The sequence below is a fragment of the Peromyscus eremicus genome, chromosome 18 (assembly GCF_949786415.1).
Source record: "Peromyscus eremicus chromosome 18, PerEre_H2_v1, whole genome shotgun sequence".
Lineage (NCBI taxonomy): Eukaryota > Metazoa > Chordata > Mammalia > Rodentia > Cricetidae > Peromyscus > Peromyscus eremicus.
The window spans coordinates 38595755-38617292 of record NC_081434.1 but is presented as its reverse complement, the minus strand read 5'-3'; the positions used below and the strand labels follow the sequence as shown (position 1 = coordinate 38617292).

At 44.9% G+C, this 21538-nt stretch overlaps 1 protein-coding gene across 1 annotated transcript in view; it reads left to right on the top strand.

The window, feature by feature from the left end:
* The window catches only part of Gnptab (N-acetylglucosamine-1-phosphate transferase subunits alpha and beta), a 75457-nt gene that overhangs the window by 17613 nt on the left and 36306 nt on the right, over positions 1–21538 (top strand). Inside the window, exons 3-7 of the mRNA XM_059245258.1 lie at positions 9815–9934; positions 10450–10491; positions 12325–12530; positions 17412–17476; positions 17803–17937. Coding sequence (XP_059101241.1) covers positions 9815–9934; positions 10450–10491; positions 12325–12530; positions 17412–17476; positions 17803–17937 — 568 coding nt within the window. The remainder of the gene's footprint in view (positions 1–9814; positions 9935–10449; positions 10492–12324; positions 12531–17411; positions 17477–17802; positions 17938–21538) is intronic.

The window sequence follows — 21538 nt, the reverse complement described above, 5'->3', positions numbered from 1 at the left end:
TACAAGGTTGAAGAGACTAAGTTGCAAGGACTCGTTTTTCTCTTTGCAGCTCTGTGAGGTACAGAAACTTTCATCCATCATAGGAAACTAGGTCACTACACAACTACACAACCAGTTGTGAGCGCTGGTCACCACTACACAACCAGTTGTGAGCGCTGGTCACCACTACACAACCAGTTGTGAGCGCTGGTCACCACTACACAACCAGCAGTGAGTGCTGGTTACCACTACACAACCAGTTGTGAGCGCTGGCCAGCTTAACAGCACTCTGTCCACCAAGACACACCCATAGTGACTGCCAGGGCTGGACCTGCACTTGGTCACCCCATCTTGTTGCCTCTGAGGTACCAGTAGCCTCAGTGTCTGGGTCTTCCTCTGTTTAGGTGAAACTTCCCGGTGAAATGCTGTCTTTATTCTTACTCTTGGAGATTCTCTCCTTCATAAGCCAGGCCTCGGAATAGAAGCAATTTCCCCCAATCCCAAGTGTCCTACATCTCTTCTTCAGACAAAATGAATCACATAGGTCTTTTTTTCTTTTTTTTTTTTTTCTTTTTTGGTCTAGACAATATTATTTAAATGTTTATTTTATTTTTAATTGTATGTGGCTATGTGCAATTGCATGTGGGTGCCCATGGAGGCCAAAAGAGGGCATCAGATTCTCCCAAACTGGAGTTTGAGGTGGTTGTGAGCTGTCTCAAGTGGGTACTAGGAACCAAACCCACGTCCTCTGCAAGAAGACTGCTGAGCCAACTCTCCAGCCCAAGTAAAACATTTTATATCATAACAGCAATGTATATCTGTGTTGGAAATGGTTTAGAGAAGCAATGTGTGTGTGTGTGTGTGTGTGTGTGTGTGTGTGTGTGTGTTTTCTTTTTTTTTTTTTCTTTTTAGTCTTATTTTAGAGACAAGTCACTCTCTGAACATGGAGCTTGCCGATTTGGCTTGCCTGGCTGGCAGGTGAATGCCAGGGAAACTCACCAGTGATGCTCCTGTCTCTCCGTCCAGCTGAGATGATAGGTTGCTGCAGCTGGATGTTCACAAAGGTGCTGGGGAGCTGAACTCAGCTCCTCGTGACAGCCATCCATCCCTGTTCCAGCCCCGGCTTTCACTGTTTGCTTTGGTCTGTACCGTACTCTAATTGTCAGTGGTGTCCCTTTCCCAAAGACCGACTCTCAGATTTCCCCGTTCCAGACATGGAGAGGTGTGTGTCTGGGGTGACAGTGAGAGGGGAGACCGTATGTAATCAAAGTAAGGGAAGGACAGCCATCCTTAGGGTCTTCAGAGCCTCACTTTTCAGACACTCAGGCTTCCCAAGACCTCAGGGGCTCAATGAAATACAAAATCTTTCATAACAAAGGCTCGTATCTTACTTGCTTTTTAAAAAGTATGCGTTAGTGAATGGTATAAAAGCAATAGTGTGTGGAATTGCTTGCACCCTAATATTTTATCATCACTGCATTGCTTAAAGGGAACAGAACAGGATGGTTCTGTTTATAAATGCTCATGATGAAGCAGTAACAATTGTCAGCTGGTTACGTGTTAATCCTTGAGTGTATATCTTTCTAATACCCTGGATCAGTGTTTCTCAACCTGTGTGGGTCATGACCCCTTTGGGGGTGGCATATCAGATATCCTGCCTATCAGATATTTACCTTATGATTCATGACAGTAGCCAAATCACAGTTGTGAAGTAGCAACAAAATAATGTTATGGTTGGGGGTCATCACAACATGAAGAACTGTATTAAAGGGTCACGGCGTTAGGAAGGTTGAGAACCACTGGGCTAGCTGATGCTCGTATGGACAACGTGGTGATTGCTTAAGTAAAAGCCATTGGGCCGGTTAGTCCCAAGTTCAACTAGCCATCCTTTCCCCCCCCCTCCTTCTTTTAATTTATTCTTTGTGTCTTTCACATCATACATCTCCATCCCATTCATTTCCCCATCCCTTCTGCCCTTGCAACCTCCCCCCCCCCAAAAAAAAAACACAAAATAAAATTCAAGAGAAAAAAAAGAGAGAAGGGAAAATCATTCTCGTCATGGAAGCTGTAGTGTGACACAGTGAGTTATGAAGTAAACCCTTTCGTCCATACATCTTTACTTGCAAGTGTTCATTGCAGAGAGTCATTCATTGGTCTGGTTCCAGGCGTCTGGCTCCTGCTACACCACCAATACTGGATCCTCACTGGAGCTCCTTTTGTTTACCCTGTTGTGACCCTGTGTCATGGAGATCCCGCAGCTTTGGGTCTGCAGGATCGGTCCCTTCATGTGCTCCAGCAGTTCACAGATGGGGTGGATGTTGGGGTGAGCCGACTCCTAACCGTGGTTCTGGGCCTAGGTAGTTGTAGGGTTGGTCAGCCTGCCAGCTCTCCCTTGTCCTCAGCACCAGGGTTAGCATTGTCTCCTGCATTGTCCTGGCAAGTTCACCCTTTGCAGTGACTAGCAAGGGGCGGGGCCGTCAACAAGCCGTAACTTTTTCACGGTAACTCATGTTACTTGATAGGATAAACAGTAGTGTGATTCCCTAGATTTAGTTATTTTTTATTTTTTGTCAATGAACAAGGTGGTCTTGTCATTTCAAGAAAAACAAATAATAATATTTATTGGTAATGGTAACATTTGAGTTTTCAGGTGTATAGACCTTGCTTCCAACATGGTGACAGTAACAGCTTCACGATGCTTTTGTGAGTAGGTTTGGTCTCATCGCCCAAGCCACATTTGTTGACATTACATAAGAAGATTAATAAAATGTATCAACATTTGGCAGATCCACATGACTGTGTAAGCTGTTGTTTTCCAGCGTGTGACGTTACAGAATCTTGCATTAATAATCCAGCTGTTCAAAGTGCAAGAAAGGCCAATGGGTTTTAATGTAAAACCCCAGAAGTCTCTTGTGTGTTTTCAGATTCCACGCTGTAGCTAGCCCTGAAGTCCCTATGGTTGATTTTGTTTTTAGTGTCAGAGAAGGATATAAAGTATTGTCTGAAAAAGCTATTAAAAGATGCTCCCCCCCCCTCAACTTCCACTCTGTGTGAATGGAAGTTTTCTTCAAAAACCTTTCCATTTTGGCTGGATAACCAAAGTGTTCTGTGTAAACAGATTGAAACCAGAAGCTGTAAGATGAGCAGAATAGATTTTCAGAATTACAATAATGCCTCTCTCTAAATTCTGTTGTCGCTGCCTAGAAAGTACAGTTTCTGGGTTTCAGAGATGGATCTGTTGGTAAAGTGCTTGCAAGTAAGTGCAGGAACCCAGAGTGATCCCCAGCACCTAGGTCAAATAGCCAGGTACACAACTGTGAATCCCAATGCTGAGGAGGCGGAGATAAGCAGATGTAGCTTTGGCTGACCTGGAACTTGCTGTGTAGACCAGGCTATCCTCAAACACAAAAATATCTGCCTGCCTCTACCTCCTGAGTGCTGGGATTAAAGATGTGCACCACCCTACCCAGCTCTCTGCAGAATTTGCTTTTTATCTTGGTCATTTATTTATTTATTTTTGAAGCAGGTCCCACTATGTAGTCCAGTCTGGCCTTGCATTCAGAATCCTGCCTCAGCCTCCCAAGTGCTGGGATTGCAGCCTAAAGTCCTTGTGACTAATGTTTCTACTATTTTTAGGTTGCATTAAGCAATGTAATGTTGTTGTTGTTTTTACTTTTTGGGGGGCGCCCGCCACCCAGCTCCCAAATAAATTACACATGAAGGCTTATTCTTAATTATAAATGCCTGATCTTAGCTTGGCTTGTTTCTAGCCAGCTTCTCTTAACTTTAAATTATCCCGTTTACCTTTTGCCTCTGGGCTTTCCCCTTTTCTTCTATAATCGTACTTTTACTCTTACTCCATGGCTTGTTGTGTAGCTGGATGATTGACCTCTGGAGTCTTTCTCCTTCTTTTGCCTGTCTTCCTCCCAGATTTCTCCTCCTATATATCCTCTCTGCCTGCCAGCCCCGCCTATCCTTTCTTCTGCCTTGCTATTGGCTGTTCAGCTCTTTATTTAGACCATCAGTTGTTTTAGACAGTCACAGTAACACAGCTTCACGGAGTTAAACAAATGCAACATAAACAAAAAGTAACACAGCTTAAAATAATATTCCCCAACAATGTAATGTTCATTGAAAGCTCCCGTTCTTTTGTTAGTTCCTGTACAGTTTTTATTAGTGTCATTTGCTCTGAATGAAAAGGCAATCCCAGTCTCTGTTAGTAACAAGCAACTGTCTATCATCCACTGCTACTGACTTCGAGGCAGCCATTCATTCATTCTAGGCCTTTTTTTCATCATGTGTAAAACATGGGTATTAAATTGTGTGTGAATCCTGTTTTAATTCTGTGGGGGTTTTTTCCGCTACAGTGGAACTAAATGACTTTAAAGGTTACTTTTAAACAGGGGTTTGAATACAAATCGTATCACATTTTTGTCGCCGTCACTTTTGTACTGAGTCACAGCCTCACTGCTCTGGAAACCGAGATCGTGGCCTGGGGCTGAGACTCATCACTGCCATGCCTGATGGAAAAACAACTGACTTGTGACCATGAGCTGATCATGTGACCTCTTTCAGGTTTTCAGTTTTAACTCATGTTAAGCTGGGCATGTGATAACAGGCTCATTTGAAGAGCCAATGGATACATGACTTACGAACTTGAGTTGTTTTCCTCGGCTGAACATTTACCTAGATCTCTTGATTCTATTAAAGCCCACTAAGAACGAGTCATTACTCTGCCAGGAGAAGTAAAGAATATGTATTCCCTCTTCCATCCCTTCCCACCTTCTCTTTGGAAAATTTATTGCATCAAGAAGTTTTCTTTTTCTTCTTCTTCTTCTTCTTCTTCTTCTTCTTCTTCTTCTTCTTCTTCTTCTTCTTCTTCTTCTTGTATAAATGCTTGCCACACAAACCTAATGACTTGAGTTTAGTTGCTCAGAATCTGTGTAAGAGTCAGACGCAGCCTTGTATCTGTAATCCCAGTACACCCCTAAAGTGGAGATGGGAGGCAGAGACAGAATCAGATCGTGGCCCAGCTAGCCTGGGGTACACAGTCGCAGAAAGGCAGATCCTGTCTCGAATCGGTGGATCAGTGAGAACTGACTCCTCAGAGTTGTCCTCTGCACTCCTCACATGAGCATGTGCCGTCACTGATACAAAGAAACAAGCACCCACACAACACAACACAACACAACACAACACACACACATACACACACACACACACAAAACAAAAAGAATTTTAGTCTGAATGAAGACCCTTAGGGAGGTTGGGAGTTAAAGTGACCCTAAGTAATTTATATGTGGGTATACTGAGTCAGATATTAATGGGCAACACACATGTATGCTGAAGACATTGTAGTTATTGGGGCTGGAGAGGTGGCTCAGTGGTTAAGAACCCGAGTGCTCTTCCCAAAGCCTGGGGTTTGATTTCCAGCACCCAAATGGCAGCATACAGTTGCCTGTAACTTCAGTTCCACGGGATCTAACACCCTCTTCTGGCCTCTGCAGGCACCAGGCATATAGAGGGTACATAGACATACATGCAGGCAAAACACCCATACAAATAACAGTAATAGTAATAATAATAAAAATTTTAACTGAATTATTTACTTATCTAACTAGTATATATTAACCTGCTCACACAAGGCACTGTTCTAGACTCTAGGCAGCAAATAGTGGTGGACAAGATAAAGTCACTAATCTTAGGTGTAGGACTGGCAGTGTGGTAGGGGGAAGTGAGGTACAGTTACAGAAGTCGGCTGATCTCTCATTGGCAACATCTGCATTAGCTGAGAACTTCCTCTCAGAAAGGAGCATTCTGAGGTCCCACTTTAGACTTGTGCATTTAGAAACTCCACTTAAAACTCCTCTATGTAGCTGTCAGTCAGCTACTGTTTGAGAACCATGGAAAGACCTGGGCAGGAAAAACTTGGAGGGGAAAGCTATGAATATTGTTGCAGTAGGGGAGAGAGAGCCTGGAGATGGAGGAGAGAAAATACATGACCAGGAAAGCAGGACACAAGATGCACGTAGTTCTGCTTCTGCCCCAGGTGCTGTCTGTGTCATGGAAGATGTACATGCCTAAGCAAAAAGTTGTTGATTGTAAAGTGTACTAAGAATCCCTTCAAACTAGGAAGTTGGTAGTGCACACCTTTAATCCCAGCACTCAGGAGGCACAGGCAGGTGAATCGCTGTGAGTTCAAGGCCAGCCTGGTCTACATGGCAAGTTATAGGATAGCCAAGGTAACACAGAGAAACCCTGCTATTGTGGAATATTAGTTTGACTAGACAAAGATGTGTTACATTTGTTTATGCTGCAGGATATTACTTTAACTGTGTAAAGGTGTGTTACTTTGTTTATGCTGCAGGATATTACTTTAACTGTGTAAAGGTGTGTTACTTTGTTTATGCTGCTTTGTTTACTCTGTTTAATTATGAAAAAGATGTGTTGCATTTGTTTCACCTTGCCTGCCTAAGGCACCTGATTGGTCTGATAAAGAGCTGAATGGCCAATAGCTAGGCAGGAGAAAGGATAGGCGCAGCTGGAATGCAGAGAGAAAAAATAGGAGCAATCCAGGCTATAGAGGAGGAGGAATGAGAGAACAGGGACATGCCCGGGGCCAGCCATCCAGACACGAGAAGCAGTGAAAGTCAGATATACAGAAGGAAAGAACAGTAAAAAGCCCCGAAGCCAAAGGTAGATTCAGAGAAACAGGTTAAAGTTTCAGTTAAAAGAGCTAGCTAGAAACTAGCGAAGCTAGACTGAGCATTCACAACTAATAGAAAGTCTCTGTGTCGTAGTGCTGTGGGAGAGTCATATTTTGAGTGAGTTCTCTTCCATGACAGTGGGGCCGAAGAGGAAGGGTGGATGGGGGGGAGGAAGGAGTGGCTAAAGGTGGCACGAAAGAAAAGAAGAGAGTGTCCTGCAAGTTCTTAACTCTACATGGTGAGCATAAGCAAGCAGGTCGTCCCAAGAGCGATGGATTTTGAAGCCTAGACTGTACCAGGAGCAGTGGTGACTCTTCACCACTCAGCTATCACATATGCATCCTCATTTTCCAGACAAAGCTGTGGGACCCTGTTACCTCTCTGATCTTCATTTCTAGTTAGGTTCTTCCGTTTGCTCAGTCTCCTACTTTCTTGGATACCCAGATGTGTGTGTGCCTCGGGGCACACCCGAGTGCCCTTCCTGGAGTGTTTCTTCCTCCACTTCCAAACTGGCTCATCTCCACACTTTACTTTTTTTTTCTACAATGCCATATTCTCAGCCCTTTTTCCCTAGTGCTGAGGATGGAAGCATGGTGCAGGGTCCTAATGGCTCCCTCGGGGGAGAGGGGGTAAGAAGGTGTGGAGTCAGTGACACAGACACCAGGAGTTAGATGAAAGGCAAAAAGCAGACTTGTTTTTTTTTCAATAGCAGGGAGGGCCTTATATACCCTCTTCCCAGCACCCGGGCTGTGTCCCAATCTGGTGACATTGCATGGTCATCCCTCATTGGCTGGGCATGATCAGGACCTCTGACAGTGCCTGTTGCTAGGCCCTCAGGCAGACTCCATGTTGGCTCTTAAGGAAGTATGTTATGTGTACGCCTTGGCAGTTGGTTTGAGCCAATTTCCTCAACCCTATGGGCCTGTCCTACTACATATCCACCCTTTTATTTTATTATGTGGGTGCTGAGCGGGAGTTGGAGTTCTTTGCTCTGGCTTTGTTGACCCCGCCTCAGGGGGACTCAGCAACTGGACTGTGCCTGTCTTAGGTTGGCTTTCAAACAAGCTGTTAACCTCATTGACTGTCAGCCCTCAAAGAGCATCCATCCCTGGGATGTCACCCCAGGTGGGGAGGATCAGTCAGCAGCCTTTTAAATTTCAGAAAGCCAGGCATGCATAACCTCCTGTGGAGGGATATGAGTTGGATGTCTAAGAGCCATTAACACCTGTAGAGTCACCTTAGTGGCTCCCAGTTGTTGCCAGATGTGCTGTAGGAGACACTTAAAAAGGAGAAAGATTAAAAGTACCACCCTGCCAATCAAAACGTAAGTAAGAATCCAGGAGGGATCAAATAGCCTTTTTATATTATGCCAAACCTTTTCAAAAAACAAATTCAAAGGCCATAACCTCTGCCCTTGTCTGATTTAATTGGAAAATTTTGTGTGTTAGCTGTAATGAATAATATAGAAACTTAGCTGAGCCCGTTGCCACCGTCATGGGCCAGAACGACCTAAGACAGGCACAGTCCATCGTGTTGGATGCTCTGTGAGGTGGGGTGGACAAAGCCAAAGCTTAGAACTTCGACTCCTGTTGAGCTGCAGATAAATAAAAAAGAATGGATATGTAAGAGGAAGAAGGCCAATAGGCCCAACGAGTCCACAGCCATTCAAGCTCAGTTGAGCATGTTGGATGTCTAAGCCTAGACTGTACCAGGAACAGTGGTGACTGTACACAGGAAGGACCTGTGTAGCGAATAGGAGAGGCCACTGGTTAGTCATTTAATGTATCAGAAAGATGTCCAGAGCTGGAACAAAGGAAAAGAAGAGAAGGGCTGGACTTACAGCAGCTGTCTGAGCACAGAAGGCAGAGGCCTTGCTGGGGACAAGTCTTCTCTGTGTTTTACTCTCTAAGCTTCTGATTACTGCTCTGTATTTGTCCACATTTGGTTCCGCTGATCCTGCATTTATGGGATATGTGAGATTATCTAACCTTAGCTGAGTTCTAAGACCACACCCTCTACTCCCAGATAATCTTTATTCTCACTCTATTTGACCTTTTCTTGTAGCAAAATGTACGGAAGTTAGCATTTTAGCCGTTTTTAAAGTGTGTGGTTGAAAGTAGCACCGAATGCATTCACAGTGTTGAGTGACTGTAATCACCATTTAGTTCCCGAACTTTCATTACCCAAACAGAAATCCATGTCTGATGATCAGGCACACCCTGGGAGTTCCACTAGAACTCTAAGGCCTCTCAGGAGCTACTTTTGTCTCTCAGGTTCTCCTCTATGGTGGTGGTGGTGGTGGTGGTTGTTGTTGTTGTTGTTGTTTGTGTGTATGATGGAGGCGGTGGCCTGCCGTGGTGCATGTGTGGAGGTCAGAAGATAACTTCAGGAGTCAGTTCTCTTTATCTTCTCAGGGATCAAACTCAGGGCTTTAGGTTCGTGTGGCAAGCACTTTTTGAATTCACTGAGCCATCTTGATAGCCCCTCAGGTAACCTCTAAAAAGGAAAGATAAATCAACTTTTTTATAGGGTGGTTGTGAGGATCAAACGATGGAAATTTCATGACGTTTCTAACATAATGCAGTTTACAAGGATGACATTTGTTAGATGCCACGCCCATCGATGGTGGCCCCAGGAAAGCACGTGGTTCTGTGGAACGTGGATGCCATGGTTCTGTGACCTTTTCGTTGAGTTTCCTTGATAATGTCTAAATTTAAATTCTTTTTGATGTTGTGTTTGTTTGTTTGTTTGTTTGTTTGTTTGTTTTGATGTTTTTTGTTTTTCCTTTGTGGGTTTTTTTTCCCCCAGAGCTGAGGACCTAACCCAGGGCCTTGTGCTTGCTAGGCAAGAGCTCTACACTGAACTAAATCCCCAACCCTGTGTTTTGTTTTTTAAGACAGTGTTTCTCAGTGTAATCCTGGCTGGCCTGGAAGTTGCTCTGTAGACCAGGCTGGCCTCAAACTCAGAGACCCACCTGCCTCTGCCTCCCCAGTGCTGGGATCGAAGGCGTGCGCCACCGCTGCCACTTGGCTTAAGTCTAAATTCTTAAATCTAAGTTCTGTTCTAGTCTTTCCCCAAACGTTGTGGAAACCAACAATTAAGCTGGAGGACTTGTGGATTTGCCCTAGGCTCTGTCTGCCCATGCCGATCGACGTGGTCTACACCTGGGTGAATGGCACAGACCTTGAACTGCTCAAGGAACTGAAGCAGGTCCGGGAGCAGATGGAGGAAGAGCAGAAAGCTATGAGGTAAATCAACTGAAAAAGAAGTCCGAGGGTGGCTGTGAGCTCTCGGAGATGTACTTCAGAAATGAGCAGAGTGATCCCTCAGAGCCGGCTGCTCACTGTTCCCTCCCTCTCATCTGGAAGATTTGCTAAGAACTTCCCCACTTATTTCTTTATAAATGTCACCAGTACACAGTTGCAGGTCATTTCCACCACATACTGCAATGACTTCTCTCTGTCATGGCATATAAGACTGCCTAAAATGACTGGCAGCCATGTTTTATAAGGAAAATAAGATGGTATTTTAAGTGAATTTTATTGGTTACATTTGGCAGTTCAGGGTTACTGATAGCATTTCATCAGAACATATGGTTTGTTTACATTTTCAATGCCATAAGCATTGTAACACTCCCTATTAGCAAATTGGTTCCAGTGAAGTCACCAAGAAAGGCAACATCGTAAACTCTCCCTGTTTACATTTGTGGCCAGCGCTAGCTTGATGCATGCATATGTGACAAGCTGTGTTTGCTTTTCATTAGGGAGATCCTTGGGAAGAACACAACAGAACCAACAAAGAAGAGGTAAGCATTTTGGTTTCTCCTCAGAGTAAAGCTTGGAGGGCTGAAATGAAGTGTCCGGATCATCCGTTGTAGGCACTTAACTGTTGTGTTTTCTATTTAAGCTGCTGTTCATATTCAGCCCCTCGCCTGCTGTTTCTGACACCCCAGTTAAGTGCATCCATTAGAGAATTTACAGTGCTGAATAGCGTGACTGACTGAGCACTCAGATGTTTGTGCTCTGGCCAACCAAATCCTGCTTGTTTTTGGCAGGGTCAGAGTACTCATTTATCCGTCTTGGTACATTGTTCTCTTGGCCTCTTCAAACTAATTATACCCTGTGTTTTGACTGTAAAATTTATGCCCATCATTTATGTGTCCGTTTCTAATCTCTCCTTATCTTTGGAAGCTGTCAGGTTGTATATACTTAAGGACTGGGAAGGGGATTTAGCCCCATGACAAGAACCAGATATATCTGTCTTGCTAGGTAGGTATATTGGTTTCAGCCATGCTTGGCTCGGCTGAGTCCTTAAAACAGCTCCCGCTGACAAAAGGAAACGTTTAACTGCTCCTTTCCACTGAGACTTTCAAGAGGTTGTTTGTGGAGATGATCCTGACCCTTGTTCCTCAACAGTCTTTTCACTCCTTTGTTTTAATTTTTTGAAAGAAGCTCTTATATAGCCCAGGCTAGCCTTCACACTCACCGCGTAGCTGAGGATAGCCTTGAACCCCTGCTCCTCCTGGGATTGTAGGAATGTCCAGCTACACTCAGCTCACAACTGTCAGTCATAGTTTATGGCCTAAGGTGTCCTGCTTTTTCATTCCTATGTCGATGCATTATTTTCATGCTTCATACCTCTCAGTATATTGGGCAGGCATGTTATAAGTGTGTGTATATGTGTTGTAAGTATGTAGTGTGTATATAGTACCACATTGGTTCCCTAATGAGCTATGAGGCAAGATGTGTTTGAGAGGGACAGATTTACAGTGCTTGAATTAACACGGACTCACCGTTTTTGAGGGTTGCTAAGCTAACTGAGCACATGGGGTGAAGGCTGCTTTCTTGTGCATTTCTTTGTTTATTAGCTAAGACGGTTGAACATCATTGTACTGGTTAGGGTTCCCACTTCGTGAACTTTCTAGCCATGGTACGTGCCTATTGCTTCTATTCAGGTAATTTTTAAAGGCGTTTCTTTGATTCAGGTAGAAAGTCTCCTACATGCTCACATTAAAACCAGGCTACACTTGCTGTTGTTTCTATCAGTGTGATGTCCAGTGTAGCTCATATTGTTCTAACCATGGTGGATAAATTGTATCCAGCAACATGATACTGTTAGCCAAAATCTCTATCCAAATAGCTAACAAGGGGCTTCAACGGACTTACAAATATATATATATATATATATACACACACACACACACACACACACACATATACATATATATATACATACACACACACATATATATTAATGGTAGTACTGAAGTGCTTAATTTCTTATGAATTTTTAAGTTAGCAAATTTTGGTGACAAGCTTAATTTTTTGTTCCCCCTCCCCCCAGACATGATTTCACTGGCCTAGAATTCATGGTTGACCCCCTTTGCTCATCCTTCAAGTATGAGACATCACCCTTGACTCTTACAATTAATAGAAGTTTGAAAACGGTGTCTGTACCGTGTGTCTTGTTATTTTTATTCCATACTTCCTAACAAAAAACGTAATGTTCTTGGGATGAACTGATGGATGAAGGTTTGACAGTTTTGTAGAGGTTTCAGGATTTTAACCGCTGCTTCTCATTTAGAGGTGGCCACAGCTTTGCCTTGGCGACGCTGCTGAAGTGTTGTTTGTCTCCGCAGTGAGAAGCAGTTGGAGTGTCTGCTGACGCACTGCATCAAGGTGCCCATGCTTGTTCTGGACCCGCCCTTGCCAGCCAACAGCACCCTGAAAGACCTGCCGGCTCTGTATCCATCTTTTCATGCTGCCAGCGACATGTTCAATGTCGCCAAACCAAAAAATCCTTCCACTAATGTGTCAGTTGTTGTTTTTGACAGTACTAAGGATGGTAAGATTTTTTTTTTCCTGTTTCTTGAGAGATTTATTCATTATTTTGTGTGTTGAGTGTTTTTTGTCTGCATGTCTGTCTGTGCCCCTCATGCCTAGAGGCCAGAAGAGGGTGCCAGATCCCCTGGGACTGGAGCTGTAGAGAGTTGTGAGCTGTCATGTGTGTCCTGGCAATTGAACCCAGGTCCTCTGCTGGAGCAACAAGTGCTCTTGATTGCTAAGTCATCTCTCCAGCCCCTGTGTTATTATTATTATTTTTATTATTATTATTATTATTATTATTATTATTATTATTATTATTATTATTGGAGGTTTCATTGTTGGGGGCAGGGTCTCTATTATGCAGCCCTGGCTGTCCTAGAATGCACTATGTAGACCAGATTGACCTCAGACTCTGAGATCCACCTGCCTCTGCCTCCTGAGTGCTGAGATCAAAGGTGTGTGCCACCATGCCCAGCTCCCTGAGTGTGTATTTAAACCGTGTTGTCATTGATACTCAGAATAACAGAATTCTGAATGAAACAAGTGATTCTATAAACTAAAAATGTCCAGAGAAACGCCAAAGAGCCATTATTGTATTGCATTGTAACCCATCTGTCATATCAGGAAAGGACTGCAAAGCATTTCCTCCATGAGACACATCATAGCCCATGTTCTGAATACCCTATGAGGACCTTCAGTCTGGTACACAAAAAGTACTTCCTGGCTCACAGTCATCTGGAGGCTGTTTTTTGTTGTTATTTTGGTTTCTTGTTGTTTTATTTTTCACTATATAACTCGATGAGATTGTGTTCTGCAGTTTGGACAGAACATACCAGAGCATTCCTGCTCCCTATTCAGAAATGGCTTGTATTCCTTCTGCTTCACACAGTGAAATCTGAACTCCCAATGGGATGGCACCTGTGGTAGATGGTCAGGGCGTGAAGGCTAAGCCTTCATGAGTAGAGTTAGCACCCTTTTTAATACTGCGGTCTCTAGCCCTCCCCTGGGAAGTTGACAAGACGACCCTGACTTCCTCCTGGAACCAGCTGTGTTGGACCTGCCCTTCCCGGCCTCCAGAACTGTGAGGCCTCGCCATCTGCTGTCTGTAAGACAATGGATGGCTCAGCAGCTTGTGTAGTTAGTCCCTGGGCTGAGAGATGACTGCCAAGGCCACGCGTGTGTCCCAGCTCTGGTCTCTCTTCTCAGTCATCCTGTGCGTTGGGCACCTCTTCCTGGAGACGCTGTGAATTTGACTTGGGTGCCATAAGAGCTGTCGAGCCCATTCCACACTACGGGGTGCCGTTCTGTCCACATCATACCTTCCAGCCCCGCTCTTTGGGAGCGTCTTTGCCTCTTCCGTACTTCTTACCTGGTGAACTAATAACCAACCTCATCCTATCTCTTGCTTTTATTTTGCTGACAGTTCTTTGGTTCCTCCCCTGTTCACTTCATTTCCTTCACAGCCTCCTGTAACAGACACCGAGGTTCTCTGTCTGTCTGTAAAGTTCTCTACCTAGTGTGAACTAGCAAATAAACCTGAAACTCCTCACCTCGTTGGTTCACTGTCTCTTAGAAGACTGTGCTTCAGTAGTATGTATTTGCTTTTCATGTGGATGTAAGCTCCTTCCCGTTCCTGGTGTTGCAGGTTCTGCTCAGCTGTCCCCTTAATTCTCTTCCCTGTTTGTCTTTTATTATACTTCGCTGCCATTGGTCACTGTGCAGGTGGTGGGCCCTGGCTCCTGCCACAGCCTCTTCTTAGCCATCTCCTGGTCTTCCCCATCCATCTCTTCCATAGGAGGACTGGGCTGTTCATAATGCTTTTATCTTGGCTTTCCCAGCTCCATCGTATGTGTAATAGAACTCAGAATTTATCTTCAGTTGCCCAGGAATTCATGGTGTCTTGTGTAACTTACTGATTATTGAGAGAAAACTTGGCCGTACACTGGTTTATATCATGAAGACTGCCATAATGCTGCTCCTAGTCCTGACGTTATTTTTAGGTGGAAGGAAAGTGTGAGCTTTCTGAATACAAGCCTCTTCTCCTCAGATGAGAGGTGTGGTTAGCCATCACCTAGCCCAGCCCTGCAGCCTGGTCCCAGGACTCCAAAGCAAAGTGGCTTTTAACTGTTAACAGTTACAAGAAATGATACCTTGGAAGGGCGGTTCACGTTACCTCCGAACTAAAGTGGCCTTCAGAAAAAACTGCAAATAGCTTTCTCGTATTTGTATACCCAGATGGAATGTGTTTCCAGTGGACATAGAGAGGGGATGTAACCCCTTCCCCATGGGGTGTTCCTTTCATTCTTGATCTCTTCTGGGTTTTAGGTGGTTGTTGCCAGGGTGCTTTCACAGTATGTTCACTGGGCTGTAGGTCTAGCTTGGGTAAAGTCCTTGTCTAGCATGCACCCTGTGTATGATCCTCAGCATTTAAAAAAAATTTTAAATGTGTGAGGTGGTCGTGACCTTTGTACTCCCTGTGGCTTGCTCTGCAGGGAAAGCAGGCCTATCCACTTAACAGTGTGCAGGCCCTGTCCTTGGTGACAGAGATAGAGCGAATGAACAGGTGCCGTATTCTCTGCCCTGAATTGGCAAATAATTAACAAGTAAGTAAATTATATATTTTGTAGAAAAGAATGCTATGGAGAATAACCGAATGGGGGCGTGGAAAAGGGGTCAGGAAAGGGTGTGAACATTCTAAATTTGAGTGGTAGGGACAGGCTTCGTGAAGGGGGTAATGAGTAACATGAATGGCCGAAGAAAGAGTTATCGGGGAGTTAGAGTGGCCAGTGCAAAGGTCCTGCATCAGGAATGTAGCTGCTATGATTGAGGAGCAGGAGGCCAGAGTGAGTGAAAGAGAGTGAACAAGAGAAAGGAGGCCAAGATGAGACTAGGGAACTGGGAGGGAGCAGGTCATGGCAGCCACATTGAACCCAGAGTCTTTAACCCATAGTGCACCGGGGGAGTCATCGGCGCAACAGTCTGACTTGTGTTCCGTACAGATCCGGTTGCTGTGTGTAGGGAGAGCAAACTGAGGAGGGACAAAAAGTGTCGTAATCCAGGCAACAGTGAGTGTGGCCCAGGGGAAGGAGATGTGGTGGAGCTAAAGCGGAAAGCGAGACATTTTTGGTTTCTGCCCCTTTTGAAGGTCAGCTCAGCGCTGTTTCTTTTTTTTTTTTTTTTTTTTTTTTTTTTTTGGTTTTTCGAGACAGGGTTTCTCTGTGTAGCTTTGCGCCTTTCCTGGAACTCATTTTGGAGACCAGGCTGGCCTCGAACTCACAGAGATCCGCCAGGCTCTGCCTCCCAAGTGCTGGGATTAAAGGCGTGCGCCACCACCGCCTGGCCAGCGCGGTTTCTTGGTGAACACCTCTTGTGATGGTTGTAGAATTGGCTTGTGGTGCCTGGTTACGGATTCTACCTTTGGTTGTAGAAGATGATATTATGCTGCATCTGATGCTCTGTTCTAAGTGGCCCAAAGCGTGGAGAGTCCTTAGTCTATTAGCTCGGATACGACATCGCTGTCAGCTTTGTCTACACATTTCACAAACATGCTTCCTGTTTCTTTCAAAACTTTGGTGTGTTATTTATGGTGGAAACAAGGGCCGTGGCAGACCTCTCAAGCAATCTTCCAGGTTGGCTACCGCTGTGTAATTCACACCCTTTGGTCGGAATGGGTTAGGTCATAATCTCCCCTGTTAAGTAGTCAGTCTGTCTCATAAACATGAAGGTAGCGTGAGAATGTTGTGAAGTCTTTGATGAGATTACATGCATGTTATATCACACATACCAGTCCTGTTAGAATTCTCCAGTTTACCAGCATATTGTCCCCTCTATCTGGGGAGACAGTTACCTGATACATGTGTTTTGAAGTCACGGTCACGCCTAACATCCATGCTGCTGCTTTTAGGGGTGGGGTTGTTGTTGTTGCTGCTGGTGGTGGTCTTTTGAGATAGGACACTGTACTGTGTATGGCCCTGACTGCTCTAGCATTCACTGTGCACAGGCTAGCTTTGAACTCATGACAGTCGTCTTGCATCAACTTCGTGAGAGTTAAGATTATAGGGCCTTCTGTTAGACTGTTTCAGAACTTCCTTTCCTGCAGCGTTCCCCGGGCCTTGAGCACCCTAAGCAGGTGCTGTCCCACTCAGCTGCAACCCGAGCCCAGGCTCTGTTGTTACAGACTTGAGCCTCTTGCCCAGGGTTGCTGTCCATCTCCCCAGACTGTAAATTGTAGGACCTGCCTCCTTTGTCCCTCTGGAAGATCCAGATTGGAGCCGGCACGCTGAGTGTCTCCTGGTTCCCTCCGTCCTGGATGTCGACAGCACCTTCAGTGACCACTTCTACCCTTTTCTTCATGCTTCTCTTGTGATTGTGTGCCCCCCACCCCCAGCTCTGAGAAAGTTGCTTCTTCAGGGAATAGTGGCTATCAGGCAGCTGCTTGTTTTCATATAAACACCTCTACTGTTGTTCACGCCCCCTTCCCTTGTCTGGCTACTCTTATTTGACATTAATGACATTCCCAGAGGTTTTTCATGTAGTCAGACAGTGTTTTGTTTTGTTATTTTTTTTTCTCGTCCAGGTTTGCTGTTACAGCTGTGATTTTTCTGTCATCCCACCCTCTCTTCCTTTCAGTCCAGCTTAAGTTTGTTTCCACAAAGCCCTCCGTGTTGCTGCTGCCTGCACAAATCTCTTGGCAGTGCAGAATTTAGTGTTCGGTCATACACTGCTTTACCATGTGCCTCCTTTGTTGAATGTGCTAATTTTATCGTCTGTAACGACTTTTTTTGAAATGATGTATTATGCTATTTTAGTAGCTCCCCAAAATGCTCTGTATGGTGTTCTCCCAGAGAGTCAGGTAAGTATTTGTTAAACATGTACTTGTTTCTTGCATTGTCTGTTGTAGTGGAGGATGCCCATGCTGGACTGTTGAAGGGAAGCAGCAGGCAGACAGTCTGGAGAGCCTACTTGGTATGTCATTTTAAATCTGGCTGTACTTTTGCATTAGACTGGAATGAAAGCATGAATACTACAGCTGTCTTCCTTAGGTCTTGCTATGTCGTCCCATCTGGCCTTCAACTTGCAATCTTCCTGCCTCCCCTTGGGAATTCTGGGATTGCAGTCCTGAGCCACCGTGCTATGCTCCTTAAGAGCCTTTCCTCTGAGGCTAGCCTCCTGGTGCCAGTGAGTGCCCACTACGGTGGCATGTAATCTGACGCTCAGAGGACACAGTGGAGGCGTGGAGGCGCACCAGCTTCGAGACGGGAGGCGAGTTTAGTCTTCTCCTCTGATTTCAGACGACAGACAAAGAAGTCCCGGGCTTAGTGCTGATGCAAGACTTGGCCTTCCTGAGTGGATTCCCACCCACATTCAAGGAGACAAGTCAGCTGAAGACTAAACTGCCAGAAAATCTTTCTTCTAAAATCAAACTGGTAAGAGCAGAAAAGATCCACCAGCACGGCTTGTCTCACCCCACGTGTGACCCTTCTCTCTTGACCCATGTTGCGTTTTGTTCCAAGGATAGCCCAGGCAAAGATGAACTCTGACCTGTCACAGCCCGCTGTCAGAAAAGTGAATCTGCACAGAAGGTCCTCATTCCTTGCTCTCTTTTGAGACTAGGCCTTACTCTACAGCCAGATTGGTTTTGAAATTGTAGCAATCCCCCTGCCTCAGCCACTCAAGTGCTGGTACTACAGATTTGTGCCTCCAAACCCAGCTCTGAAATTACTACTTTTATAATTTATTGTTATTTTTTTTTTTACATTGCGTGGTGTGTGTGTGTGTGTGTGTGTGTGTGTGTGTGTGTGTGTGTGTTGGAAAAAGTCATAAAAGCAGTGAGAACTCCAATGGGCATATTTATAAATGTTTTCATTCATAAAAGGGTTATATATACTTCAGACATTTATAATGTTTGATCATGTGAAATTCTGATTCATTAATAGCAAATCCAGGCATCAATGTGTTCAGGATTGTGTATATTTCTTACCCTTCAGCCCCAACCAGCCTTTTCCTGAACATACATAGATTCAGGACACAGTCCATGTGTGTTTTCTAGCCGACCTTACTTAGGTCACGCTATTGTATCAGATTCCAGATGGTAAACACAAGCGTCTCTTAGTAGAGAGGGTGTGGAGTCCGAGCCTCTGGAACTCTAGGGATCTGCTTCTTGGGTTTGTGAAATTCTGCCGCTAGGTCTGGCTTGCTTGGTTCCCACTTCCTCTTAGTGTGCTGTTTAGGTTTGTGGGGGATGGAGAAGTGGGGGTCACGGGAAGGGAGGGAGTTCTTACTCCGTTCTTGCATTAGTCACTCCATCCCCAAGTTCCCTTTAACACACTTCTTTCTCCTCGTTCACTAGGCCTCACAGGTTTTTCATTTGCTTGGTGTTATGTTTAGAAGAAAACGATGATACGGATGACGTCTGCTCTTTTTTGTTTGTTTGTTTGTTTGTTTTGTAGATCCTCCCCTCCCCCATAGCTAGCTGGCTCTGTCTTTCTGTTTCTTCCTCTTCGTTTTTGTCTGGAACAGGTCTCACTACATAATTCTGTCTGGCTCACAACTTGCTGTGTAGACTGGGCTGTTCTCAAACCTACAATCTTCCGGTCTCTGCGGCACCCCTGTGCCCAGCCATCCCTTGGAGCTTTCCTTCATAGTACTTTGAAGTAGGGGAGGAATTCCAGAAGTGCGATTGGTTAGTGTGCGGTACTTCTATGGAATGGAACAGCACTCGCTCTATTTGGGCTGACTTTGTGGTTGATCTGTAGTGACTCTAAAATAGACACCACATCTCCTTCCCCTGAGGCAGTTTCACTACTGATTTGAGCAGTTAAAACCATAGATGAGCTTTTGTTTCAGCCAAAGTTTATTTGGCGTCTTGACTTTTTAGTTGCTGGTCCCAGAATTACAGACACATGCACGTTTACACTTTCCACTACTCACTGTTATCAGCTCATCTCCCTTATGTGGGAAGAATGACTTATTCTATTTCCGGAAGCCCACATTAATCAAAGTTTAAAAAGCAGTTAGGGATTCCTTCTGCTTTTGTGTGACATTTCCCATTCTGCTCCTGCTGCTACTGCTCCTCGGCGCTGACGGACGGCCTTGGATGTGCTGCTGGTGACAGGTGTGGCCTGACAGAGGTGGCGGTTCCAGTAGTGGCGGGCCTCTGCAGACCGTTCTTGGGTGGCCTGGCGTGTGGCGTGTGGAGGTGGAGCATGTAAAGTGCAGTGGTGAGTTGAGCTGCCAGAGAAATCGAGAAGCAGGAAGAGCAGATGTGGTGTTTGAGTTCAGTTCTTCAAATCTGTGTGTTGAGGGGGATGATACTTGTTCTTGAGAGAGAGAGAGAGAGAGAGAGAGAGAGAGAGAGAGAGAGAGAGAATAGGTGTGGCTGTGTGAGTGCATGTATATACAGGTATCACTGTGTGTGTGGGGGGGGTCTATGTGAGAGTGTGTATGTGTGAGTGTATGTGTATGGGTGTGTGTGTACAGGTGTGTGTATGAGAGTGTATGTGTATACTAGTGTGTATATACATGCATGGGTGTGTGTGTATGTATGTGTTTGTGTGTATGTGTACATGTATATGGGTCTATGTGAGAGTATGGGTGTGGGTATGTATGTATGAATGTATATGTATGGGTGTGTTTGTGTGCAAGTGTGTGTATGTGTGCATATGTATGTGTATGGGTGTGGGTATGTATGTATGAATGTATATGTATGGGTGTGTGTGTGCAGTGTGTGTGTATGTGTGCATATGTATGTGTATGGGTGTGGGTATGTATGTATGAATGTATATGTATGGGTGTGTTTGTGTGCAAGTGTGTGTATGTGTGTATATGTATGTGTATGGGTGTGGGTATGTATGTATGAATGTATATGTATGGGTGTGTGTGTGCAGTGTGTGTGTATGTGTGCATATGTATGTGTATGGGTGTGGGTATGTATGTATGAATGTATATGTATGGGTGTGTTTGTGTGCAAGTGTGTGTATGTGTGCATATGTATGTGTACGGGTGTGGGTATGTATGTATGAATGTATATGTATGGGTGTGTTTGTGTGCAAGTGTGTGTATGTGTGCATATGTATGTGTATGGGTGTGGGTATGTATGTATGAATGTATATGTATGGGTGTGTTTGTGTGCAAGTGTGTGTATGTGTGCATATATGTGGGTGTGGGTGTATATATTTGTGTGTGTGCAGTGTGTGTGTATGTGTGCATATGTATGGGTATGGGTATGTATGTATGAATGTATATGTGGGTGTGTTTGCATGAGTGTGTGTGTGCATATATATGTGTATGGGTGTGGGTATATATGTATGTGTTTGTGTGTATGTGCATATATATGTGTATGGGTGTGTGTGTGTGCAAGTGTGTGTGTATGTGTGCATATATATGTGTATAGGTGTGGGTGTATATTTTTTGAGTGTGTGTTTTTGTACAGGTGTGGGTGCGTATATGTGAGTGTGTGTGTATACTGTTGTATGTGAATATGTGTGAGTATGTATGTGGGTGTGTATACCGGTGTGTGTGTATATATGTGTGTGTGTGTGTGCGCGCGCGCACACACGGAGGCCAGAGGTTGATGTCAGGCGTCTTCCTTGGTCACTGTCCACCTGATTTCTTGAGCTAGTCTTTAGCCTCACCAGGTGGCCAGGCCGCCTGACCAGAGAGCTGTAGGGAATCTGCCTGTCTCCCTTCCCCCTACCAAGTGCTGGAACTGTAGGCATGCCCAGCTTGAACGTGGGATCCTGGGAGCTGAACTCAGATCTCCATACTGTCATGGAGCCATTTCCCAGCCCCCAGTTCCTCAGCTCTTCCCATAGGCTCTATTACGGATCCTCTGAGAACAGTGTTTCCTATTACAGGCTTAATCCACCTGGATTATTTTATCAAACACCTCCCGTGTTCCAGGGCGTATGCTAGGGAGAACCAAGGGAACCACAGCATTTACTTGGGACATGAACATTTCCAAATAGTAGTAGAAGGTGCCCAAGAATGCCTGGGCTTTGGGCACATCAGGAGCTAAGACAGGGTTTG